The sequence below is a fragment of the Argopecten irradians genome, chromosome 1 (genome assembly GCF_041381155.1).
Source record: "Argopecten irradians isolate NY chromosome 1, Ai_NY, whole genome shotgun sequence".
Classification (NCBI taxonomy): Eukaryota; Metazoa; Mollusca; class Bivalvia; order Pectinida; family Pectinidae; genus Argopecten; species Argopecten irradians.
Window position 1 is genome coordinate 22859580 of NC_091134.1, and position 23237 is coordinate 22882816.

The following is a 23237-nucleotide window of genomic DNA, read 5'->3' on the forward strand; positions in this document are numbered from 1 at the left end:
AGGAGTTCACAATAAATATTACGTGTTTCATTCCTTAGGAGTTCACAATAAATATTACGTGTTTCATTCCTTAGGAGTTCACAATAAATATTACGTGTTTCATTCCTTAGGAGTACACAATAAAATGTATTCGATGTACTATATGCAATACTTCTAAGTCAAAGTCTAGGACAGTCAAATACTGCCGCATTACACATTTTAGACGAGCGAAGTGAAAGTACCGAAGGAGTATATTCTCTAGAACAATAATGATTAATGCATGATATTAACTTAGAGAAAAAACTCGTGTCTATGCAACTTTTGAAACCCTGTGTTTATACAGATTGGAAGACTGGGAAATGTATAAATAATAACAGCATTCATTAGACTAAATGCTATTTTCTTTGGAAAGAATGTTAAAACACACATTTTAGCTTTATATTTAGAGTTTGTGAATAACTTCAAATACCCTCGTTAATGGTTACTGTCGTTCACTGAGTATTGTGAGAAACGTCAAATGTAAAAATTGAACGCCACTGGAACTCATCTTCTGTTATTGAATCCAAAACCATGTGTTTACCCAATAACCATGCTGACTTTTGATACATTAAACACATAACATTCTATGCCATTTCGATTGAAATGCCAAAACATCGTTACATTGAATATGACTCCATCAGGGTGTTAATCACTGTAACAGAACGATCTGTCTCGCTTGATTGATTTTACAAAACAGGTAAATGTTGGAAACCTATTCACCGTTTTGTTAATACAAACACAACGTGTCTGTCTGACGGAGGGTGATGATAATCACATACGGTCGTGATACAGATTACAGAACTGTGTGCCTTCATGAGTATAACAGTATTATGATATTTAATACAGATAATATAGCTGATAACATTAACACATTTTTGTTGGACCTAACAGAAAGAATCGACATTCCAGCCAAAAAGAAGCTTAGTGTATACATTTATTGTAAACTATAATAAGCAAAAGTGAGTAATAAAAAGACTACAGGCACGACGCGGTTTGTCAAAATGCTAATTAGTTAAACGGTCACGATTGTTTGATCTTTTGACTTTTGGTACAAAAAATAGGTACATTTCGCTAACGATCGCAACGTCTCGATTCAAATTGTCGCGCTACCTCTCCGCGATAGAAATATTGTCAATGTCATTTTAATATGCAGTGAATAAATAATAGGACGTTAATATGTATCGTATTATGATTGGAATAATAAATAAAGAAATGATACATGTATATTATACAACAAAATTAATATTTTGTACTCGGATCCCTTCAACATTTCAATATTGTTCTATTTTCTTTCGAAAACATGGCAGTGAGAGCAGGCTATTGTCAATGTGTAAATCTTAGAGTAGAAATATAAACATCTTCTATCTAAATGCACGTGACTTGTAAGTCCCAAACTCACGTGCATGATTAGCCAGAACCACCTGTTTACGTCGGTGACGTTGATGGATGTTGGGTACACATGAATTGCTTGTGTCACTTGAGACGTGGCCGTTAGTCAATGTCAAAGTCAAGCTTGGCTTCTGTACAAGTGCTTATAGTGATCACCTGATCACAGTTAATTAACTTCGTTGAACACTCATCTTTATTCCGTAATTTGTATTCAATATTGAATATAAATTGAGTCTTTCCATATTTTTGTTTTTATCTAAAGCTAACAGTGCATATTAGATAGCATACTTCTGAGATTTTCGAAATGCAAAATATAATGAAGAAATTTTGTCAGCCTTTATCAAACTCATTACTTACAAGATTAAGTTTCGAGTTACTTCAAGTGAATTGCATTCGATTCTTATGAAATTATCTTAAAACGACTATTAAAATAACTTAGTATAACGATGATCCGAATTCTAATTTTGTTAAAGAAAAGTGATTATATTACTTAATCTGATTTTAGTGTACATTTTTTATTATTACCTCTCGTGACGTAACGTGTACTGGATTCCTCCTGTACTGGTCACCTTGAGTCTAACCACAGCCACAGCACGGGTATACACCGGTATCCGCCCCGGGACGTTTCGGCCCACTAATAAGGCTATATAATCTAGAAAAAAGATAGTGACTAATAAGGCTATATAATCTAGAAAAAAGATAGTGAAATGAACCATATTGTTTCGAATGCAATTTTAATATATCAATTATTTCAACATGTCGATACCAAATTTAAAATTAGGCATATCATATCACAGTTTGTTTTCTGTCTTTGTATATTTGCAGACTTATTTCCTCCGCAAGAAGGTATCGATTGTGACATTTGCAAATGTAACGTCATATTTTTCAGACAAAATGTCGAATCGTTCAATCTGACACTTGATACAACTCAGTCTGTCTGTCAAGAGTATGGTTGGACGAGAATAGAGAAACTTAAGTTGAGTTTCACTCACAAAATAATGAAGCCTTCAATACCTTTCAGCAAGAAAGAATATATCTGAGATACGCAAAGATGGAATAACCTTATTACTTTATTCCATGTTTTCAGGGGATATAAATTTACATTTTAGATTTGTAAGAGGTGAAAGCAAAAAACGAACTAAATAGTTTGAAAATCAAGGAAACAAGAAAAACCAAAATGATTATAAAAAGTAGTCAAGCATTCTTTCATGTTGATTTTGCTCGCAGCACTGATTTGTTTGCCTTCAAATAATCAAAGGATGCAACAAGAAACATGCTACGCGTATAACTATGTTTTAAGCCTATATTGATAATTGCAACTGAGACACGGAAATAACTCACTTTTTGATTTATATTTATCTATCGTCTTTCCGTCTCCGGTAAGAGCCGCATCAACTTCCGCTTCTAAATCCACCGGAAGTAGAGAATATCTGTCTTCAAACGTCATTGCTGAAATCAAATAAAGCCAGAAACATACTTGAGGTACTTGAAAAGCATTATTTCCTTGATTGGGGAATATGCACTATAGCATGTTTTATTAGAGCAATGCTTAGGATTTCAATATAAAAGTACGTTGCTTATGTTCATAAAACCGACTTTGAAACAATGAATTATTCCAATTAACAGTAAAACGTTATCCTTTGACATAAAATCAGGGTTGAAATAGGTTTGATATCTATCATACCGACGATTCAGAAAACTTTGTCAAAACTCGTTAATCTCTATTGTGAACAATTAGATAACACTATTTTCATTTTAAACCATTTTCTTCAAAAATCGGCTCGCCTTTCTTATTGTAATTTGTCAACAACTGCTTCTCTCAATGCAGCTTTAAACGAGAGACCCTTTAACAGCGAGCGAGCTGAAATGTGTGTTTCATTCATAAAAATCGCATTAAAACGACAATAAATGTTTCTAGATGCTTCACATAAATGCCGTTAATATGGTTATTTGAGTGCAGATCAAAAAAAGTACTTAAAATAAGAGAGAGATTCCTTGTAAAGCTTATTTAACAGTTTTGTAAAAGAATATTTCATAATTGATAGATAATTGAAATATGTTAAATATTTTTAGTTTATTTTTGAACCATTTTTTATTCCTTTTAATATGCATTTTGTGGCATTTCTTCACTTTTAGTTTTTAGTCTCATCATTAACGAGTCATAATTAAATATCTTAATTCATAACTGTTTAAGTATCATTCAGTGGTGACATGCACTTTTAGAATTTTTTCAAGATTAATGTAAAAGAAAATGCAAAGAATAACCGATGATATCTGAGTACCAACACTATTTGTAAAGAACGTCTTTTTATGATTAAATTTATAGTATTAGCACACTGGTAAGATATATACTTTCAAATACAGGACAGTTCACTTTTGAAAATATATTGTTTATGCACTGTACTTATAAACCAATTGGTTTAAAGTAATAAAAAAACTCTACTCACCATTTACTGTACTATGAAAATATAGCGAAGAAATATTTAACTTGTTGATTGCCATTTACAATATAACAGAGAATGTTTAATTTTTATAGTTATTTTATAGTTTACAAACACACAACTATTCAATTTGATGAAGGTGTTTTCATCAAAATTGGACTCATTATCCCTTTAGAATACTGAAGATCCACTCGTTGTTTAGTTAAAATCTGGATTCATCGAACAATCACCTGTTATCTGGTAACATATCACTTGTATGTACGCATAATATGTTACTAGTGAAATAAGACTTGAGGCAATTTTCAATGTCTGTGCCCGACAGGAAATCCATTTTGACTTCTTGATACGAAAATTGTATGACGCCAAGAAAATATATTTATGAACTTCATATCACGTTCAAGTTCTAATTTTAAGTGGTTGCTGTTGATAACAACTGAATGCTGACCTCTGCTCACCTCTGATCTATAGACCAATGGGGATGAACCACAACGAAGACAAAGGGCGAAAGACAATATCTAAACAAGAAAACCCTTGATGTTTAGGATCCGCGAATGCCTGTCAACACAAACTCCCAAAACAATGTTTGTTGAGACTGTGGGGAAGAGGAGTTTATACAACGCCTGTTAGGGTATCTTTATTGTTTACAGTTATAGTAAACTGATCATCGTCATTAGCACTAATTAGAGGGTGGAAGTATAGCACGTGTTGACATATTGAATACGGCGGAAAGAGTAGTGCCAAGAAAATATCCAACAGGGTTGCAATGTAATATACATATACAAAATATGTAGCTACGTCTACAAACATTTATTTCTAAAAATATTAAAATATATTTATTTATTAACAGTTTGATTATTTTGAACGTAAATCATTTTCAAGTATCCTTTTCAGTTTCAATAATAAATAACGTTTTGATTAATTTTGCGGATTTTATGTTAATATTAGACACAAACGTCGCATAACCTTTTGTCTTTTCAAATAATTCTGCAATATTGGCATACGCCATTTGTTGGCGTTGGCAATGTGATGCTTATAAATATATATTGTATATGTTAACAGAAATAGTTTATGTCTGTCTATAACAATATTGGATACCGTCGAAGCTCTGCAATGTCTACATGAAGTCCAAGCATGACTGAATATTATTTTTATCTCATACTATAATTTAGCACATTGAACCTTTACTTTTATTTGAAATGATCACTAACAGTGATTGGGCCTTTAAGAAATTTTCTACTCACAAGCAAAAAAAATTAATTTTAAGATTTTCACTCTCATGTAACATTTTTCCGTTATACTTAATTAAAATGAGAAAATCGTCTGAATATTTTACCCCGTGTGGAATTTCTTTGATGAATATTAGAACAATCTGTTTCAGTTAATAATGATGCATGTATAGCAGTACAATAAAAATCGAATCCATGTTAATTATATCCTACTATGGGACTCTCCGAGAGTAACAAAGTGAGTATACCTTATACAAAACGTATGTACAGAATTATAACACAGACTGAGCGCGTACTGAGTATAACACTATAGTCCATATACCCATTATATGCTATGAAAATAAGATAATATAGAAGTGTTTGAACAGGCAATTGGGTTTAATTGGGCGATTAACTTAAGATGATTGAACTTGCTCACCTACGGGACACAGAAATGTACAAACTCATGTATTTCATGTGAAACAATTTCATACTCTTTTCATCGCTATGTTCTTTATGTATACTGTATAGGGCGAGGTGTAAGGCACCTAGAGGTGACATATATAGGGAGACAATAAAGGTTCTGATCATTAATATATCATCAAGCATTAAAACCCTCTTCATCACACTTTACTGATGTTTATTATTGGGTTTCTATTCTATTATTCTATTTCTGAAATAAGTAATGGTAATATCGTCTTCGATGTCACATTTAGATTTAGTCCCACATGAATAGCTAGAAATTCATCGAAGTCATTAATTCAATACAACAAAAACGAAAGGCTTATTTATTCTAGATAAGTTTAATGAAAGTCATTCCTGTTCTACAGCTATTGGTATAAGGTCATTTTTTTGTTAAAATAAAAGTAAGTACTTATGAGATCCTGATATGATGGGACTTTTCTTCCTCGTGCAGTAACTAGGTCATATTATTACTATTAACTTACAACGTTAAATATATCACATTGTAAAACTGATCAGTCATGTGATAAATTATGAATTGTTTAGAGAAATATAAGTCATTGAGACTGATACAATACGAATACTTCAAAACTTTTAATTTTCATAATTACGTTTATATCATGTGTGGTATTCTTGAGTGAAGCTTCTACAGCTGGTAAGACAATATCCAATCGTACACTGATATGTAGAACATGGACGATTGCTGTGAGTCTCCATATATACATCTTAGTGGGTGCTATACTTCTGTAAAAATCTTCAAACATTTTCATGTGCAGTATTTGAGAAATTTATTCTTCACTTGACCCCGGTCAAATATGTACTTGACGACAAAAGCCAGTATATTTTGAGTCATAGAAGTAAATGTATCTATTACTTTCGTAACAAATAGTCGTGGCGGTAAGTGTTTGTCGAGGAACACACTCCGTGATAAGTACTACCCCCATGCCGAGGCGTTATCCCACATGGCCAATAGTTCCTTCTGTTTGCTCATTAAACAATTATTACTCGCTATTTCTCACTCCCGGTGAGACAAGCCCGGGGATTTAAACGGCGGGCAGGTATGGGAAGAGATAAACCCTTAAAAGACTTATATAGATGACACGCTATAAATAAGTATCTGAAAAGTGCACAAATGCATCACATGAGATGGCTTTACTTGTCCTTCTGTGACATGATTTACAAGCGAAAGAGAACAATATTTTCACTACAACTTATGGCTGTTTAGTTCTTTCTAAAATGTTATATACAAAATGAGATTAATTATACTTTCGCCTAATTAAATTCTTCATCGCAGCCAGCAGTTTATTTTGTTCTTGGATGTGCAAAGAAGGAAATTATAAAATTATGCAAAGCAGCAGGGAAAATTAGAAAAAAAAATTACTTAATCTCTCGATTATACAATGTAATATAGCAAGTGTACATATCAAGTGAATGGATATTCTCTGGTTAAAAGGAAATTATAATAATTACCCATAAGGCTTTATGTCTTTAAGTCTGTCTAGTCCAGGTATGGTGTGTTAATTGACACTATTCAATCATCTATATTTACTCTACTGATAGACATTGATATCCAAATAACGTCGTAATGGCTATAAAATGATTGCGCAACTTTTCACATTCGACTATCACCCCTTTCCGTCATTGTTTTAGGTCGCACGCCGCAGAAACAATCTGGTATTGATTTGTTTGGGTTTCACAATGAAATAATCGTTTAATTGTCTTGTTAAACTACCACAAATACTTCGAAATTTTTTATGTTGAGAGATTTAAACTATAAAAATATCGGTATGTCTATTAGAATTACGATAGGAAGGGTGACAACGAATGTATGTCAATCTTAATATGATTTGTTCTCTATAAAAATAGGAATACGGAGATAATAACAAACATATGGATAAATAATAGAAAGGACGTCATGGAGATTCCAAAACGTATCAAGGGGATAGAACCTGGTGTTTCAGGGGAGTAAACGTTTTATACCGGAACGAATGCACCCATCAAAGAAGTTTGCTAAAAACGGATAGAAAACTTACTCGCAAAACCTTTTGATTTTTTATTGAAAGACCTGTACTGATGGAGAAACGTCACCGTATTTCAGAGAGAAAACATAAGTTGTTCTCCTCATTTATCATTAGGATTATCCCAAAGCTAGTTATCTGAGAATAAAAGGTGTATAAATGTTAGAATTAAAAGCATAATAAACTATTGGTAGTGCATTTGGTATGTCTGTATTTGTTGTTATCTTTCTTCTTAATCATTGTATTTAAGTTGAATAATTACCTGTGAAAAAATCAAACACTGAAACAAAAATATTTGCCATCGTATTTTTCTTTTGTTGATGCCCTTACACACCCTATCAATGCCATTCTACAAACCTCAATTGCTTGTATAATGAGTTATTTCTTTGTATTGTGGTTTCATTTAAAGCAATTTAAAATTTACTCACGTGTTTTAATATGTCGTGAAAGATCTCGCCTTAGTTATCTTTGACAATGACAAGGGGATATTATTGAAAACTGGACAATACATTTAGAAGTAAGTGTTCTGTATAAATGGCAGCAAACATTTCCTCACAATATTGAAACATGGAAACAATTAATAGAATTTGACAAATTCAGTCAATATTTGAATTTGATGTCGAGGTATTTTTGGTAAGAAAGGGCTTTAAGACGTCTGCGTCTGTTTGGTATGGAAGGAAGTGTGCTTAAACACTTACAAGATCCTCTCCAGCGGTCAATATATGTTTGTACTGACCTGCATACCTAAACATAATTGCCATTGATACATTCCACTGACCTTGTGGAGGATCAGAGATTTTTTTCTGGTGTCGCAAGGATTTTAGTAAACCATGAAAACTTCACTTACTTATTACTTAATGTTCTGAGAAATGAGCAATTCATAGCATTTATTTTAGAATCATATATCAGACCTTGAACAATTATTCGAATATTATAAAACATTTCTTTGTCGTTACTAGGAAATCAAACTGATTTTATTCGGAAAAATCGGTCCCATGTACCCTCCATATATTTTTCTTTGTGAACTTTTTTAAGGTTTGGAATGCATTTCCAGCTCTGCCTTCACCTCACTGAAATCAAAACACAACATAATCAAACTGTTGTTGTTGTGATGGTAGGTTTTATGATGTTATTATTGCATCCAATTTGCAACGTCGGTTGGTATCTAAAGGTATTAATTACTTTACATCCATACTCAGCATTAAGTTAATTTAATGAGATGCCGTCAATATGGATATATATTTAAATTTGTTTATTTAAAAAATCTGCATTCCTTTGACATCTCTATTTTAATATGGCGATTTTTGGTTATTTGGAAAATTCTGTGTAATTTCCATTGTACATTATTTCACACGTGTAGAGGCGATGTCAACAACCCAATTAGAGAGGATAGCGATGTCCGCCCCAGCGAGACAGGTGTGGCACCGATAGAGGAAGGTTTGTAATGAAATGTACATCTGGTAATTTTGGTAACTAGCCGTGAGTCAGAGTGCAGGTGTCCTCGAAATATCACGTACATGTTCGACATGTTCTCATCATTTAACAATGAACTTTAAAACATACTTTTTCGCACGTGCATCAATCGCTTACTTAATTAAGTGTAACTACTTTCTCAGACATGAATCGCTTATCCGTAAACTTAAATATGTTCCTTTAACATGCGAATGATTATCTGATAATATTTTTTAGAGAAATATTAAGTTACAGTTTAAGATCTTAAAGAAGTATTATTGACATTATATATGTATGTTTTAACACATTGGTAAATATGCTAAAAGTGACGGTTTTACCAAACAGTCTTCAAACAGGAGATTTGAAAAGCTGATGTTCTTTAATAGTGTTCCATCACATTGAAACTATATGTTTATGATATAAAAAGAAAATAAGGATTATCATGATATCAAGAAAACTGATTGTTATATGTGAATTATACATCTATTTTTCATTGAAAACGTCAGAAAATCAAGTAAATCATTCACGTCGCAATCTGAAGAATTTTGTGTCAAAAGTGCCATTATTTTTAATCAAACTAGCGTAACCTTACACCGTATATTGTAAAATATTGTGCTAACTAGGTAACTGTACTGCGTATATTGTAAAATACTGTGCTAACTATTGTAACCTTACAGCGTTTGTTGTAAAATATTGTACTAACTAGTGTAACTTTACTGCGTATATTGTAAAATACTTTGCTAACTAGCGTAACCGTACTGCGTATATTGTAAAATATTGTGCTAACTAGTGTGACCTTATTGCGTATGTTTTAAAATACTATGCTAACTAGCGTAACCTTCCCGCGTGTATTGTAAAATACTGTGCTAACTATCGTAACCTTACTGTGTATATTGTAAAATACTGTGCTAACTGCGAAACCGTACTGCGTATATTGTTAAATATTGTGCTAACTAGCGTAACCTTACTGCGTATGTTTTAAAATACTGTGCTAACTAGCGTAACCTTACTGCGTATGTTCTAAAATACTGTTCTAATTTTCTATTTGTCCTTTTCATCTATATTGCCAAAAACAACATGATCTTCTTCGGAATTTTACTTCAGCACTGGTTCCATTTGATATTAAAATTTGACGAAAAAAATTCTTAAGGATCTTTTGACATAATTACCCAAGTGTTTTAAATACTTTAATTTCAATTAAAACTAGTCGTATCCCTTATTTTCAACGGGACTGTGTTTTACTCTTTTATATCAGAAAATGCATATCTATTTTATTCCCTAGAACTTTAAGTATCAGAGAATACATATTCATTTAACTTTCTTTTGTATAAGAAAATAAACAGTATCAGGCTCCGATTTCTCGAAACAAATGTGCAGACTTAAGTCAAAACTTAAGTTTTTCTCGTTATGTAACTTATATGAAAACTTCAGACTTAAGTCAGTTTTGGACTTAAGTTTGTTTCGAGAAATCGGAGCCAGTAATACATAATATATAGATATACATATGCTTAACATGAAAACAGAAAACTTACTTTCGCCCGGACATGATTTGCAGCACTTTCCCGGAAGTAGAACGGGATTAGGACAGTTTGGTAGCGGACACTCATTCTCTAGTTTAACACATCTCACTTTTCCATAATGATGTAAAATCCCTTTCTTCATCAACTGCACAACAAAGAAAACAACGTTAATCATAAAAGTAAATCCATGGGACTAGAATAAAAGACCTTTCATATAAGTCTCTGAAATTAACTTTATCAAAAGGGTCACCAATTTCATATTTGTTGAACCATTGGAGTAAATTCCTTGTATTCATTTTAAGTATAGTTAAAAACCCAGTCTGTTAAGAACAAATCAGTTGCAAATTCTAGGGTTTTTACTACGGTTTCATTGGTACGGGGTTCCATATTTTACAATATTACTATACGTAAAAAATATTTGAAAAATCTTTAAGATAATTTTTGAAAAAAAAAATGATGATAATGTAACATAGTGTGATGTCTTTCTAAGCAACTTTAGTTCTTTTGATTCGTCAAGTTTTGCTTCCATAAATTGTCGATACAATGATTGCACAATACTGATAATAATGCTAGATAATATAATCATTTCTGCAAATTTATCTATCTCTTAAGAATGAAGCAAACCCTAGGTAACGTTTACGTTAAAGATATACGTTAATATAAGTTTTAATTTCGATTTGATCGACGATGATGAAAGTCCACGTAAAGGATTACTTTCATTCGATGTGACATCGAGTAATAACGAAGAACCACTTCCTTTATTACAAGAAATGTTGATCTTGTCACCAACAAAATCGTTATGTCCTTTCGCATTGAGTACGGGGATAGACAACAATTATACACGGTATTAACTTCAGATTAAGGTTAAGCTGCATTCATGAGGATATGAATAAGGCATGAGGGATTCATTCGTCACACCCTTCACCGTAAACCACGAAAACCTGGATGTACTTTAGATTATATTGTTAGAGGAGTTTGATCAAGATTTCACGGTTTAATTTCGCATTAAGGTATTTGACGGTCTCAGAAGGCAGATATCCGTACATGGTTAACTTGAATTTATAAAACAGACAATTACGTCAATGATTTCTTATCGTATTGACTAATTAACAAATTTAATAGAAAATGTTATTGTGAAAATGAAGCTGTTGAAATTGTTGGAAATCGTAAAGATATGAAAAAAGTTTTGTTTGTGAAATTGAGATATCATATCAAGTGCACCAAACCTACCACTGGCCGGCAATATTAAGAGGTAGTAGAGATGTTTCACCAAGAAAAGGAAATGTAAGATACATTAGATCATTTAACAGAAAGATCAAATAAAACGGAGGACAAAATAAATTTATTGCAGCATGACATATTTGAGAAGATTCCACTTCCGTTGGAATACTTCCGGTGGACAAACCACTTTTGTAGAGAGCGACATTCTATTGAACGTACATTGTATTTATTTAATGAAATACTGATAGATACTACTGAAAAATACTAAATCGAAATAATTACATCAACGAAAGATTGTGATCGATTATTCATTACAAATGACGCATTTGATTTCAAAACCTTGGTTCGTCCATAAATCTTTCCTAATCCCTTTACGATTTTAGTGTCTAAAATTGTCGGTTTTCTCAAACAAATTTAGCAAATTTGTTTTCATCAAGTGGCTACATGTCTATATGTGGTGACATTGGCAGATGCAAAAACATTCCTTTCTTTCTTGATACATGTCTGTCATCTATCGACGAGAATAAAAGATTACTTTTATTAACATGATAACAACAGGTCCTCGTCGTCGATGATCCTTGCTAAGACTGCTGAAAGCCCCTAAAATCCCTTAAACCAATCTGACTAAATAAAGTAAACAATCTAGGTGATAGGAGTAATGTTTTACTTACAAGAATAAAAACACTTTAGCACAAATATGGAAGAACTTCAAAGAAATTGAACATCATTCCAAGTTTGATTAAAAGTCAACTGAAAAGGAGAAGGGATCCTGAATTTGAATCATTTGAAATTCCTTAAACTAACTACCACTTCTTATCTCGTAGACAGGATTAATCCGCGCCTTTATATATTCATTAAACATGTAGCTTTAAAATTAGACGGAAGCTTTATCTGTTCACCGGCGAACCTTTTCACACCTCCGAAACTCATGTATGTCATTCATATTATCAAGAGGGGGATTCAGAGGACCATTGTGTCTCTAATCCTTCCCTATTCACGCACCGGCATATCCCGGCCTAACTCAAGTCGATGGCGGTCTGTGAAAGTCTCTAGATTGGTTGACACTGTAACAATTTCTCCTTCCAGCCCCGACAAATTTAATCTTGTGGTGGTGATAAATTATTCTAACGAATAAAGTCCTAATGAAAAGGCTGTCCTCCTTTCCACACCCCACGGCTTCTCACGCCCGCCGCCACCACACCAGAGTTTGTTTACACAATTAGTGATAATTCATTGCCTACCATTCACTATGCTGCTGACAGAGGTCGTCCAAACATTTCGGCAGAGAGGAAGAAAATTAAAATAAAAAACACGAGTCATTTCTTTTCTCTACAAAACAGTTTTAGTTTGTCAGTGTTATTTATGGAGAAAATACTGCGATCTGTTTTAAAGATTTGGATTTTTTTTATTTCAGGATAAAGTGTTGAAACCTCACTACATTACAATATTGAAACAGTAATACAAAAATATATTTAAAAAAATGTAAAATACAGTTATAAGAAATAACATTTACTTTTCGGAATTAAGACATTTATAGGAAATGTGACAATTTCTCATCATGAGACACAGGTAGGGAGATTTCTGGTGTGTAGTCTTTTCTGGAAATCGCAGAAAATGGTGATTTACATCCAATTCACATTGAATTTTATCATAATATGATCATCGATAAACAGGAAATTCATCACATTTAAATTAAATTACTTCACAATTATGTTTATATTCGACAATTGAAAGCCAGACTTTTAAACTAGCAGAACAGTAGAACGATATTGTCAGTTTTAATGCAACAACTGCTAACATATTGCATTTGAATATTTGTATAGAGAATACATTGAATCATAATGTCCGACTATATATATACATAATAAATTAGATATCCACATATTTATATAATATACATTATCACTTGTACCTGGGCAGTAACCAATAATTGTTTACTGTTATCCACTTCATTTTACGAGAGATAAAAAATCGCATATTTTCCTCGCGGGAGCTCGAACTCAAATTCAAAAATCAAATTGTATAAAGCATACATGTATATATGAATGCACGATTTGTCAGTAAGAACACTTGATCGCGAATCCATGTATTAACGAATATGATGAAAATAACGCTAAATACTGCATATGCGAAAATAAAATGGTTTTGAGTAATAAAACGCCTTCGGATATGTCGTAAAATAATGTTTTAAACATTTAGACTACATTTATAATCCTTTAAACGTGTCTGTTAAGTTCCACTACATCCTCTGGGTGATATGACAGAACTGCACTAAAAACGTATTGACCCATAATGAAATATAAGATCATACAGCGCTAGCAGGTTTGTATTGTTTTTTTAGACGTTCAATTAACAACGATGGCCATTTATGTCTGACAGTTATAACTTAACGTGTATTGATCAGTGATAATGCCGAAAAAGTATCGGTTGGATATATGTCATTATGTCTGTGAAATTCGATAGATCCTGGAAGTATCTAGTGTCGTTATTGCTCTAGAACAAAGGATATTAGCCTTTTACGAGCTTTAAGCCGCCATTCAGTTTAGTTTACATATCAATCTTGTCCTTAGCCTGAAACTTCTTGTCTAATATCAACAAAGACAAAGTAATGATACTGATGAAATCTTTATCTGGTAATTGTGGATTACGATTAAACGCTTTACATGAGGTTTTGTGCATATAGAAAACATATACTGTCGAGTTAATGAAGGGCCTAAATCATGTAAAAACATTAATTAATTACACCATTTCGAGTAGGATTAGATCTTTATCCTATCCGTCAATCTGCATCCTTGAGCTATCATCATTTCCTTTGTACATAGGTTTTAACGTAGATGTATAGCTATAATTGCATTTTATATCAAATGTTACTTAGTATAATGCAGGGAGAAGGGAGAACTTATTAGTAAGGAAACAGAAGCGCTTATTATTCCTGAACGTTTGGTCTGAATTGTTCAAAATGTGGTAGGACTACATGTAATTTTAACTGTGATTCTTCAATACTGATTTATATAATGTAGCACTTCCCCGTGTTTGTCAGCATTACCATTGTATCTGTTGTAGAACAATAGTGAAGTGAATTGTATTCAAGAGTAAGAAAAATATATTTGTACTATCACGTATTTCACACCTATCTAAATATTCTTTAATGTCGAATGTCTGCTACATGATTTATGTAAATCTTACATTGAAAATAAAGTTTTAATCTGAAAGCAAAATATCTCTCATAAACTATTTCTGGCAGGCAAATCGGTTATCAAACACCTCATATATTCATAAATCATCTAGTTTCTGGATACAAAGCACTTCACGAGTGCACATGTTCGCTAGAAAACAAACGCATAAATACACGACTAGTCGTTGATAGTAGTTTTTTTGTAAATATAACATGAACGCAGAGATAAAACACGATTCCTTGTTTACTTACATGAATATACAAACATTTTTATTGTTACAAAAAACTTTATTACAATACTTTGTTGAAATTTAAACTTCCGTGGTATATTACGTAACTATATTTATTGTTATTTTCTCGCAAATAAGTTACAGTTAAATTCTAGTTATTAAAATAAGAAGTTTTAATTAAAAATTTCGCTATGATGAATTCTGACGATATTGTTTTTATCTCAAAAAATATAACTAAGATCATCAAAAGTTCATAAACTTTCAATACGAACAAATGCGTTTTTATCGTGAAGGAGTTTTAGAATATGTTTGTAGAATTTCTTGTCGATCTTGGAGAAGGGTAGAATTAATGACATAATGTCGATCGTGAAGAGATATTTTGAAAAACCGTATAACCGTTTCGCGATGATGATATTTTCGCGATTTCGCGGGACATCACTATGATAGAGAGAATTTGACCCGCGAAATGTTGAAAAATAGCCGAAAATTCAAAACCTCTAAAATATATTTTTCTATTTTTAATTGAAAATGTTGACAAGTATAAAAGACGATAAAACGTACTAATATATTTTAGATGATCTCCTATTTCTTAATGTTATAACCCTTTTTTGATAAAAATATTACAACTAAGCAGGAAATAAGAGTCGCGTCAAGCAGACTATCTTACAATTATATGAATCATCAAAACAAATCGTTTGTATTTGGTTATGGCTAGCATCTGAAATAGTGTTATTTGGTTATGGCTAGCATCCGAAAATATGTTATTTGGTTATGGCTAGCATCTGAAATAGTGTTATTTGGTTATGGCTAGCGTCTGAAATATTGTGTATTTGGTTATGGCTAGCGTCTGATATATTGTGTATTTGGTTATGGCTGGCATCTGAAATAGTGTTATTTGGTTATGGCTAGCATCTAAAATAGTGTTATTTGGTTATGGCTAGCGTCTGAAATATTGTGTATACGGTTATGGCTAGCGTCTGAAATATTGTGTATTTGGTTATGGCTAGCGTCTGAAATATTGTGTATACGGTTATGGCTAGCACGGAAAGCTCGGTTTGATACCCAAGACACCAAAGCGAGGTAGGATACTTCAAAAGAAAGGCTGCCAACCTTAGTTTCGTATTTTAACTACCATTAATCAAAACAAATACAGATTTTTTTCTTACAATAATGGTTTATTACTTGACAACAAAGCATTTAACTGCAAGCAATATGATATCATATATATATTAAGATGAAATATGGACATTGTTAATATCACTTTCATATCTAAAATCAATACCATTTCTTCAATAATGGTCATTTGCTCCGTCAAATAGTGGTGTATAACTTGAAATCCGCCTACTCTTATACCTCAGTAAAACGTATCTGTCACTTCCTTACAAACCCCGAATTAGATGTTCGAGCAAATTATGACGATGTAGTGGCATGTAATTTTATCTGCACACGTGAATTTGCGCTCGTGCTGTTTGTCGATTTGAGATCTACAAGTAAATTTACATGTCAGTAATTATCCGTGACTTTAATGGCCTTTTGCTATTAAGATGGCACTAAACCAAAATTTAATTGTCTATTTAGTTTTAACACATCGGAAGTGTCGATGGATTTATGCCAACATGTTAAGGGTGGGATAGATATGCTCTAGGTGAGTATCTCCTTCCTGGGTTCATAAAGCATTTAGTCTCATGGATAGACCGTCAGACACATTTTCTTCCTTACGTCTATCCCCACAGTTTAAAACTTGCCGTTACCCCCTATGCTATGTTTAAAATCTTATGAAACGTGGCAAGTTTTCAGAATATACTCAGATATTTCTGTGCTCTTTCAATTTTCAAATATCCGAAAATACGAAATTTATTGAATTACGAGGGTATTGTACCTTTGCTGTATTAATTTAACAGTTCACCCGCCTATTAAGATTCCCTGGGGTTTTACATTTTCACACTTCTGCCAACATTGAAAGGACGTTTAAACCATTTAATGCTTTTAAAATGCACCGTTTAACATGCGTTTAATCCGCGGCTAAATATAAATAACCACGTGCTTCCATTATTTGTTATTGACAATCGGTCGTTATATGAATGAAGTGACTGGCATTATACCCAGAGTTTTCTCCCCTGTGATCACAATATACACGTTAAGGAGTTTCCAAGGATTGGCCAGTGATTGGTGATAAGGCATAAACAAGCCAAGTATCGCAGTATCAGTTTTTATATATGGGTTCCGACCTGTTCTCTGGCGGAATTTGATGTAATCCTACATAAATGTTGTAAATAGGGTTTAAGGTTAACTGTAAACTTATTTAAAATCAGATCAGCTAGCTTTCTGACAAAACGGTGTTGATGACGTTCCCAAATTATTGTGTTATTTTAAACACAGAACCATAATTACAACATGAATGAAACTGGTATACTAGAGCTTCTAAACGTTGGATATTTCTCTTTTGTAATTGAGTTTTCTGTTGTGATACTGACAAGATGATTGAGTCACTTGAATGTGCCATCTCGCTGAATTCTTGAAACATTGACATGTTGGCATAACACTCAAGCCAAACATAAATATCCTTATAACTTTCTTTGCAATGGTACTTAGTGTAAAATCACCTGAATCGATTTTGCAGCATAATGCACATTAGTGGCCCAACGTTGGCATCAGTAACGCGATTATTGGCATAAAATGAAACAACAGGTTTGTTTTGTTTTTTATTTAGCGCGACGGTCTATCAACATCTAAGGTCTTCGCTGCATATAACGTGACCTGTATGGCGAGAACTTGTTTTTTTAGGATGTTCGTGTTTGTTTAAAACAGCTAAAATTTAATTTCACATTTTTTGTCGCGGAAGCACACTACAGCACATGTTTGAGAAATACCCGATATTTTCATTTTTTGGTTTAATCTATCTGTAATCCTGTATTTATGCGCCGCGGTGGCCGAGTGGTTAAGATGTCTCGACATTTTACCACAAGTTAACCACCTCTTGGTCGCGAGTTCGAATCCCACGTGGGGCAGTTGCCAGGTACAGGCCGCTACAATGGTTTTTCTCCAGGTACTCAGACTTTCCTTCACCAACAAACCTAGCGAACAAGATAACAACTGTAATTCTTATAGGTACGTTTAGCTAGTGTCCAAGCTGTAATCCTTTTAAGAGATTAAAAGGTGCATATACCACCAAAACATATAAACGGTTATTAATTATTTCCCTCAAATTTTATTGGTTTTCAGGATCACGAAATTTTGATCCGTGCAAAAAATAACGGATAAATTATATAACCCATTGTTATACCCCATCACGAAAATGTATTTCGTAAAAATTCGTTACATCATGTTTTAAACGGAATTTTCGAAAGTTTGCGGGAAAAAACGGATACAGTATCTATGCTACTGATATACTTAAATAAGCGTTTTAACTTATAAAAGAAAAACTAATTAGTTTTCTTATTTAGTAAAACACAATGTAATTTCGGAATGAATTTCAGTTTAATTGGCTATTCGCGCCATACAAAAGAAATTGATGTAATTCCTTCCCTTTTCCAGGAGAAAATAACGAAGTTGTTTTGTGAAAACATTACCGCATTTCACAATGGTACCATGGCTGTTCTTCGCTATTCATATAAAAGTATACTTATGCGAAGAAAGAAAAGAAAACAGAAATGTAAACGAATGAATGTTTCATATTTACTACCATAACTTCACGTCATTGTTTTCTATTTTTTTACTTTATATCTCATTATGTGACAGGATAAAAGTATAAGCCAAAAGTAATGGCAGAATAGCTTTTTTTATCCCTGTCACAGGAACTAACTACATTAAATGAATTCTTAGAGCTAACGTCGATGCGAAACCTCCTGGACACATTTATCAAACTCTGAAACATGTGAAACATGAGGATTTTCAGAAAGTTTTAAAGCTTAGAGATCGTTACAACCAGTCATACACTTATATAAGATTTTTTTCGCCTTATAAGGATTTCTTTTCCATTTCACGAAACTTTGATAATGGCACTAATCAAGAGAAGCTTTACAAATAACGTAAAAGGGAATATTACCAGCATATAATGTGTCGCTTTAGTCGTGTACAACATCCCCTGTTATAAAACACACGTGGTCGATATATGGAAATCAGTTGTCATTACCATCAGGACTCACCTCTAAGACTTCTGGCCGCGAAAACAATTTGAAAGCAATGCGACTGGAGACTAATTGCCTTGAAACGCCAATGCGGGTGCTAGTCCTTGAACATCCTGAGAGCTTTATATCTAGCTTAAAAATCTGTCTTAATATTTACATTTCAAGAAGATCTTGGTCCTTATACTTCAATTGTGTTATTCTTTTATCACTTTATGGAAAAGGATACAGCAATGTTCAGCTTCATTTTTTCAAGAGGAGACTACAATACGTTTCTTTAAAATTGTATCTTTCAATCAAATTTATATTTCACTCTGCAGAATATTTTCACGAGGAATAATAATTGTTTAGGAGTACAAATATATATATTTATAACTTATATTTATGCATAACTATTCCGAAGGTCAAATAGGTATAGACATCTATTGATTTTCGCCATTGATTAAGGTGACCGATTCATGGTTTTTTTTCTATTTCAGCTAGTCCTTGTTTTGTAGTTGATTGATTTGTATTCGTGTCTCATTTAGGTAATTATGTCATCCGGCGGAAGTTGACTTTCGACTGGAGTTTTCTCCCGGAAGCTTCATTCTGAATGCAAAACCATTAGCAAGTTCGAACCATAAATAACCACCATTAACTCCATACTTAGTACCTAAAGTACGCAATAATGTCATTTCACATTCAATGTTTACATGCAGAAACTTTAAAGCTATTTAATGTAATGTCTTTTTTTAATTTTTGCGATAATCTAAGTTTTCTCATTAATTGAAATAAGCCCTTATTTGGTCAAATTATACCAGGTACTTAACTTTCCTGAATATGATCGTTTTTTTATTTTCTACTGCCCTACTTACATTACTTATTTTGATGTTTCCTATTTACACTATTTTTGTGAAGTAAAAATATATGAAAACGTGCTTAGATCTCATCATACCAATCTAGGTCATCCATAGGTCAAGTCAAAAGCAAACATATACTAAGCAGTTTTATAGCTTAATTAGGAAATCGATCGCATTATCTGTAATTCTGTAAAGATTTATCATTTCGTCATTGATGAAAAGTTTGTAACAAGAAGGACATGCTTATTATTTTAAAAAATAAGTCCATACTTTCTATTTTGACTTACACTGATATTGACATTATTCAAATCAAAAGATTACGAAATTTTACAAAAGGATTTTATTGCAAGCTGTAAACCTTGAAATCGAGATATATTATTCTTTAACATGTTCTTGTCAGTAAAACCGCTTACTAATTGCAATGACTAGACAAATGGAGGAAAAAAACTGATGAGTTTTGTAAATCTACACTAAATTTTAAAAGTACATTACAAAGACAAACTATTCAAATTAACAAAAGCATGAAAAGTAGGTTTCATGGTTGTTATATTTCCAAAGACACATTATACTTTCTCTGACAACTTACGCATGATGTAAACAACAATGCAAATGATACCACGATAATCCCTTATAGTCGTATTCGTTCGGCCAAGACATTACTGTTCTTCTTGTTACAAACGGTACAGGGCAGTTAATGTCTGTCAATGTTCTAAACGTTTTAATTACCTTTATTGGAACACAAACTGGTTCCATCTGACTGATTCTAATTCAAATTTCCATATAAGTGATGATTATCTGACGAATGGCCAGATGTCATCTACGATTACCTTACAATGAGATGTCATGAACTAAGGTTATCCAAGTTTAGTAAGCTGAATTCTGGAAGCCATCTAAACACGACCTCCTGACAAACGTCTGATATCAACGAAGTAAAAACCGGTGTATAATGAAGATATGTGTTCTACTCAAGTCGCTGGTTTTCCGTTATCAATTATCAATACGAGATCTGACAGGATTGAACCAGGGGCACCACGGTAGAAAGCGCATGTAATAGGTAACGAATATCGCTAAAATAGCAAAGCTAAGGCAAGGTTATATAACACTGTATCAATGATATATCTATATATATCCTGGGACTCGTGAAAAAGGGAGGGTGTTGTGTCAGCCAGCTGTTTCGCCATTCTAGAACTCGATAGGTCTAGGCTAAATAATTAGAACAGGTGTATGGTTAATACTACTACTATAATCGTAAATGTTATGTATCATTCAATAGCAGTCAGATTCAGCGTAGCCTTGCACCTGTATTACTTTAAATGTAAGAGGTCAAGGTGCCATTAAGTACAATTTGGTAAAAATAAGGATGATATAGTTTAAATTGTAATATTACTGTCTAGAAATGCGGTTCATGGCATATTTCCTGCCACATCAAATCTAACATCACAGGTTATTCCTTGTAAATTTTGATATTGACATTAAATCATTTTCAGATTGAAACGAAAGTAAAAAAAGATAATGATAAACAACGTAAATAAGATCATGATCTTTAAGAATAAATACAAACGGTAATTCTTACAAATAATACTATATAATACATTTGCCTTTACATCTATTGTGTTGCTATCATTAGCGAACGATTTCTCTCTGTAACAGTTTAGAGCTCGGGTTATAGTTAGAGTTAGGAGAAAACTGCTTAGCTGTATTGTTTCAACAAATACAAGGAAACTGGCATCCATTGGAAGTCTTTTATTGCCGCCAACAACACTAGGGCTAAATATATAGAATTACCAATAAGTACTTACATAAAACACTTCTGTTATTATCACGTGGTTCTCAAGTAAAAGCCGGTATAACTAGGAACAGTAACGTAGCACAGGAAGACACAAATCTGTAATATGTTCATCTCAGACTGTACTTCTGTGAGCATATGTAGTCTGTCTAGATTTAGGAAACCAACTGTTTGTTGTGTATGTGTGAGGAAAGCGTGTACTCTAGTGTATTAGTGTAAGAGATATATATGCAACAAGTAGGCTGAGGAAAATGAAAACAAGTGAATCTTATAAATGTGGCTAAAGTTTATAGTGTTATCATTTTGAAATGACGCGTGTTTTGAGATTTTCTTTCTTCACGCAAAAAAAGTTAGCTTTTCATTTCCAAATCATATGTAATTAAATATTTCAAACCCATAATAGATATACATGTATAATTAATACTGAATAGAAAACATTAATGCATAGAAACGAATGTAATTATAATGACACTAACTAACAAAATTAAAATCTTACCGGTATACACTGACATATAAGACAAAATTAAAATCTTACCGGTATACACTGACATATAAGACAAAATTAAAATCTTACCGGTATACACTGACATATAAGACAGTTCATCTTTCCATAAGGCTCTATAGGAGGGCTGAATTTCTCTTTAAGACGATAATGTTCATTACCCAAAACACAGCCTGAAATACAAAGAAAATTGATAGAGTTCAGATTACATTAGTGTTCTCGCTTATTATAATAAAGGAAAACTTAACAATTATAAACAATGATAATATTCCATTTTCTCGAACGGTTTTGGGTAATACTGTTTAAGCCATACGCAAGAAGTTGCCTATTGTCAATATAATATATCCTCATACTATGAGCAGTTATCTTTTCGTTTTTGCTTATTACCATTGTATCTCCAATAAAAGAAATCATAGGATGTTGATGACACACTTAAGACGACGAAGATATCGTCTTTTTTATGTCCTCCTAATATCCAAGATAGACCTATCTGAAATAGTTGTGGTTTACTGGTCGAAGGTTTGTAGTTATCATCCAAAGTCTTTTATGGGTATCCCTCACCCTACGAAAGGTTTGTAGTTATCATCCGAAGTCTTTTATGGGTATCCCTCACCCTACGAAAGGTTTGTAGTTATCATCCAAAGTCTTTTATGGGTATCCCTCACCCTACGAAAGGTTTGTAGTTATCATCCGAAGTCTTTTATGGGTATCCCTCACCCTACGAAAGGTTTGTAGTTATCATCCGAAGTCTTTTATGGGTATCCCTCACCCTACGAAAGGTTTGTAGTTATCATCCGAAGTCTTTTATGGGTATCCCTCACCCTACGAAAGGTTTGTAGTTATCATCCGAACTTT

General features: G+C 32.8%; 1 protein-coding gene across 1 annotated transcript in view; it reads right to left on the reverse strand.

The window, feature by feature from the left end:
- Positions 1–23237, reverse strand: part of LOC138321203 (chordin-like) — a 62687-nt gene that overhangs the window by 28531 nt on the left and 10919 nt on the right. The window contains exons 2-5 of the mRNA XM_069264713.1: positions 22455–22555; positions 10518–10650; positions 2749–2856; positions 1933–2059 (exon numbers count right to left, since the gene is read on the reverse strand). Coding sequence (XP_069120814.1) covers positions 1933–2059; positions 2749–2856; positions 10518–10650; positions 22455–22555 — 469 coding nt within the window. The remainder of the gene's footprint in view (positions 1–1932; positions 2060–2748; positions 2857–10517; positions 10651–22454; positions 22556–23237) is intronic.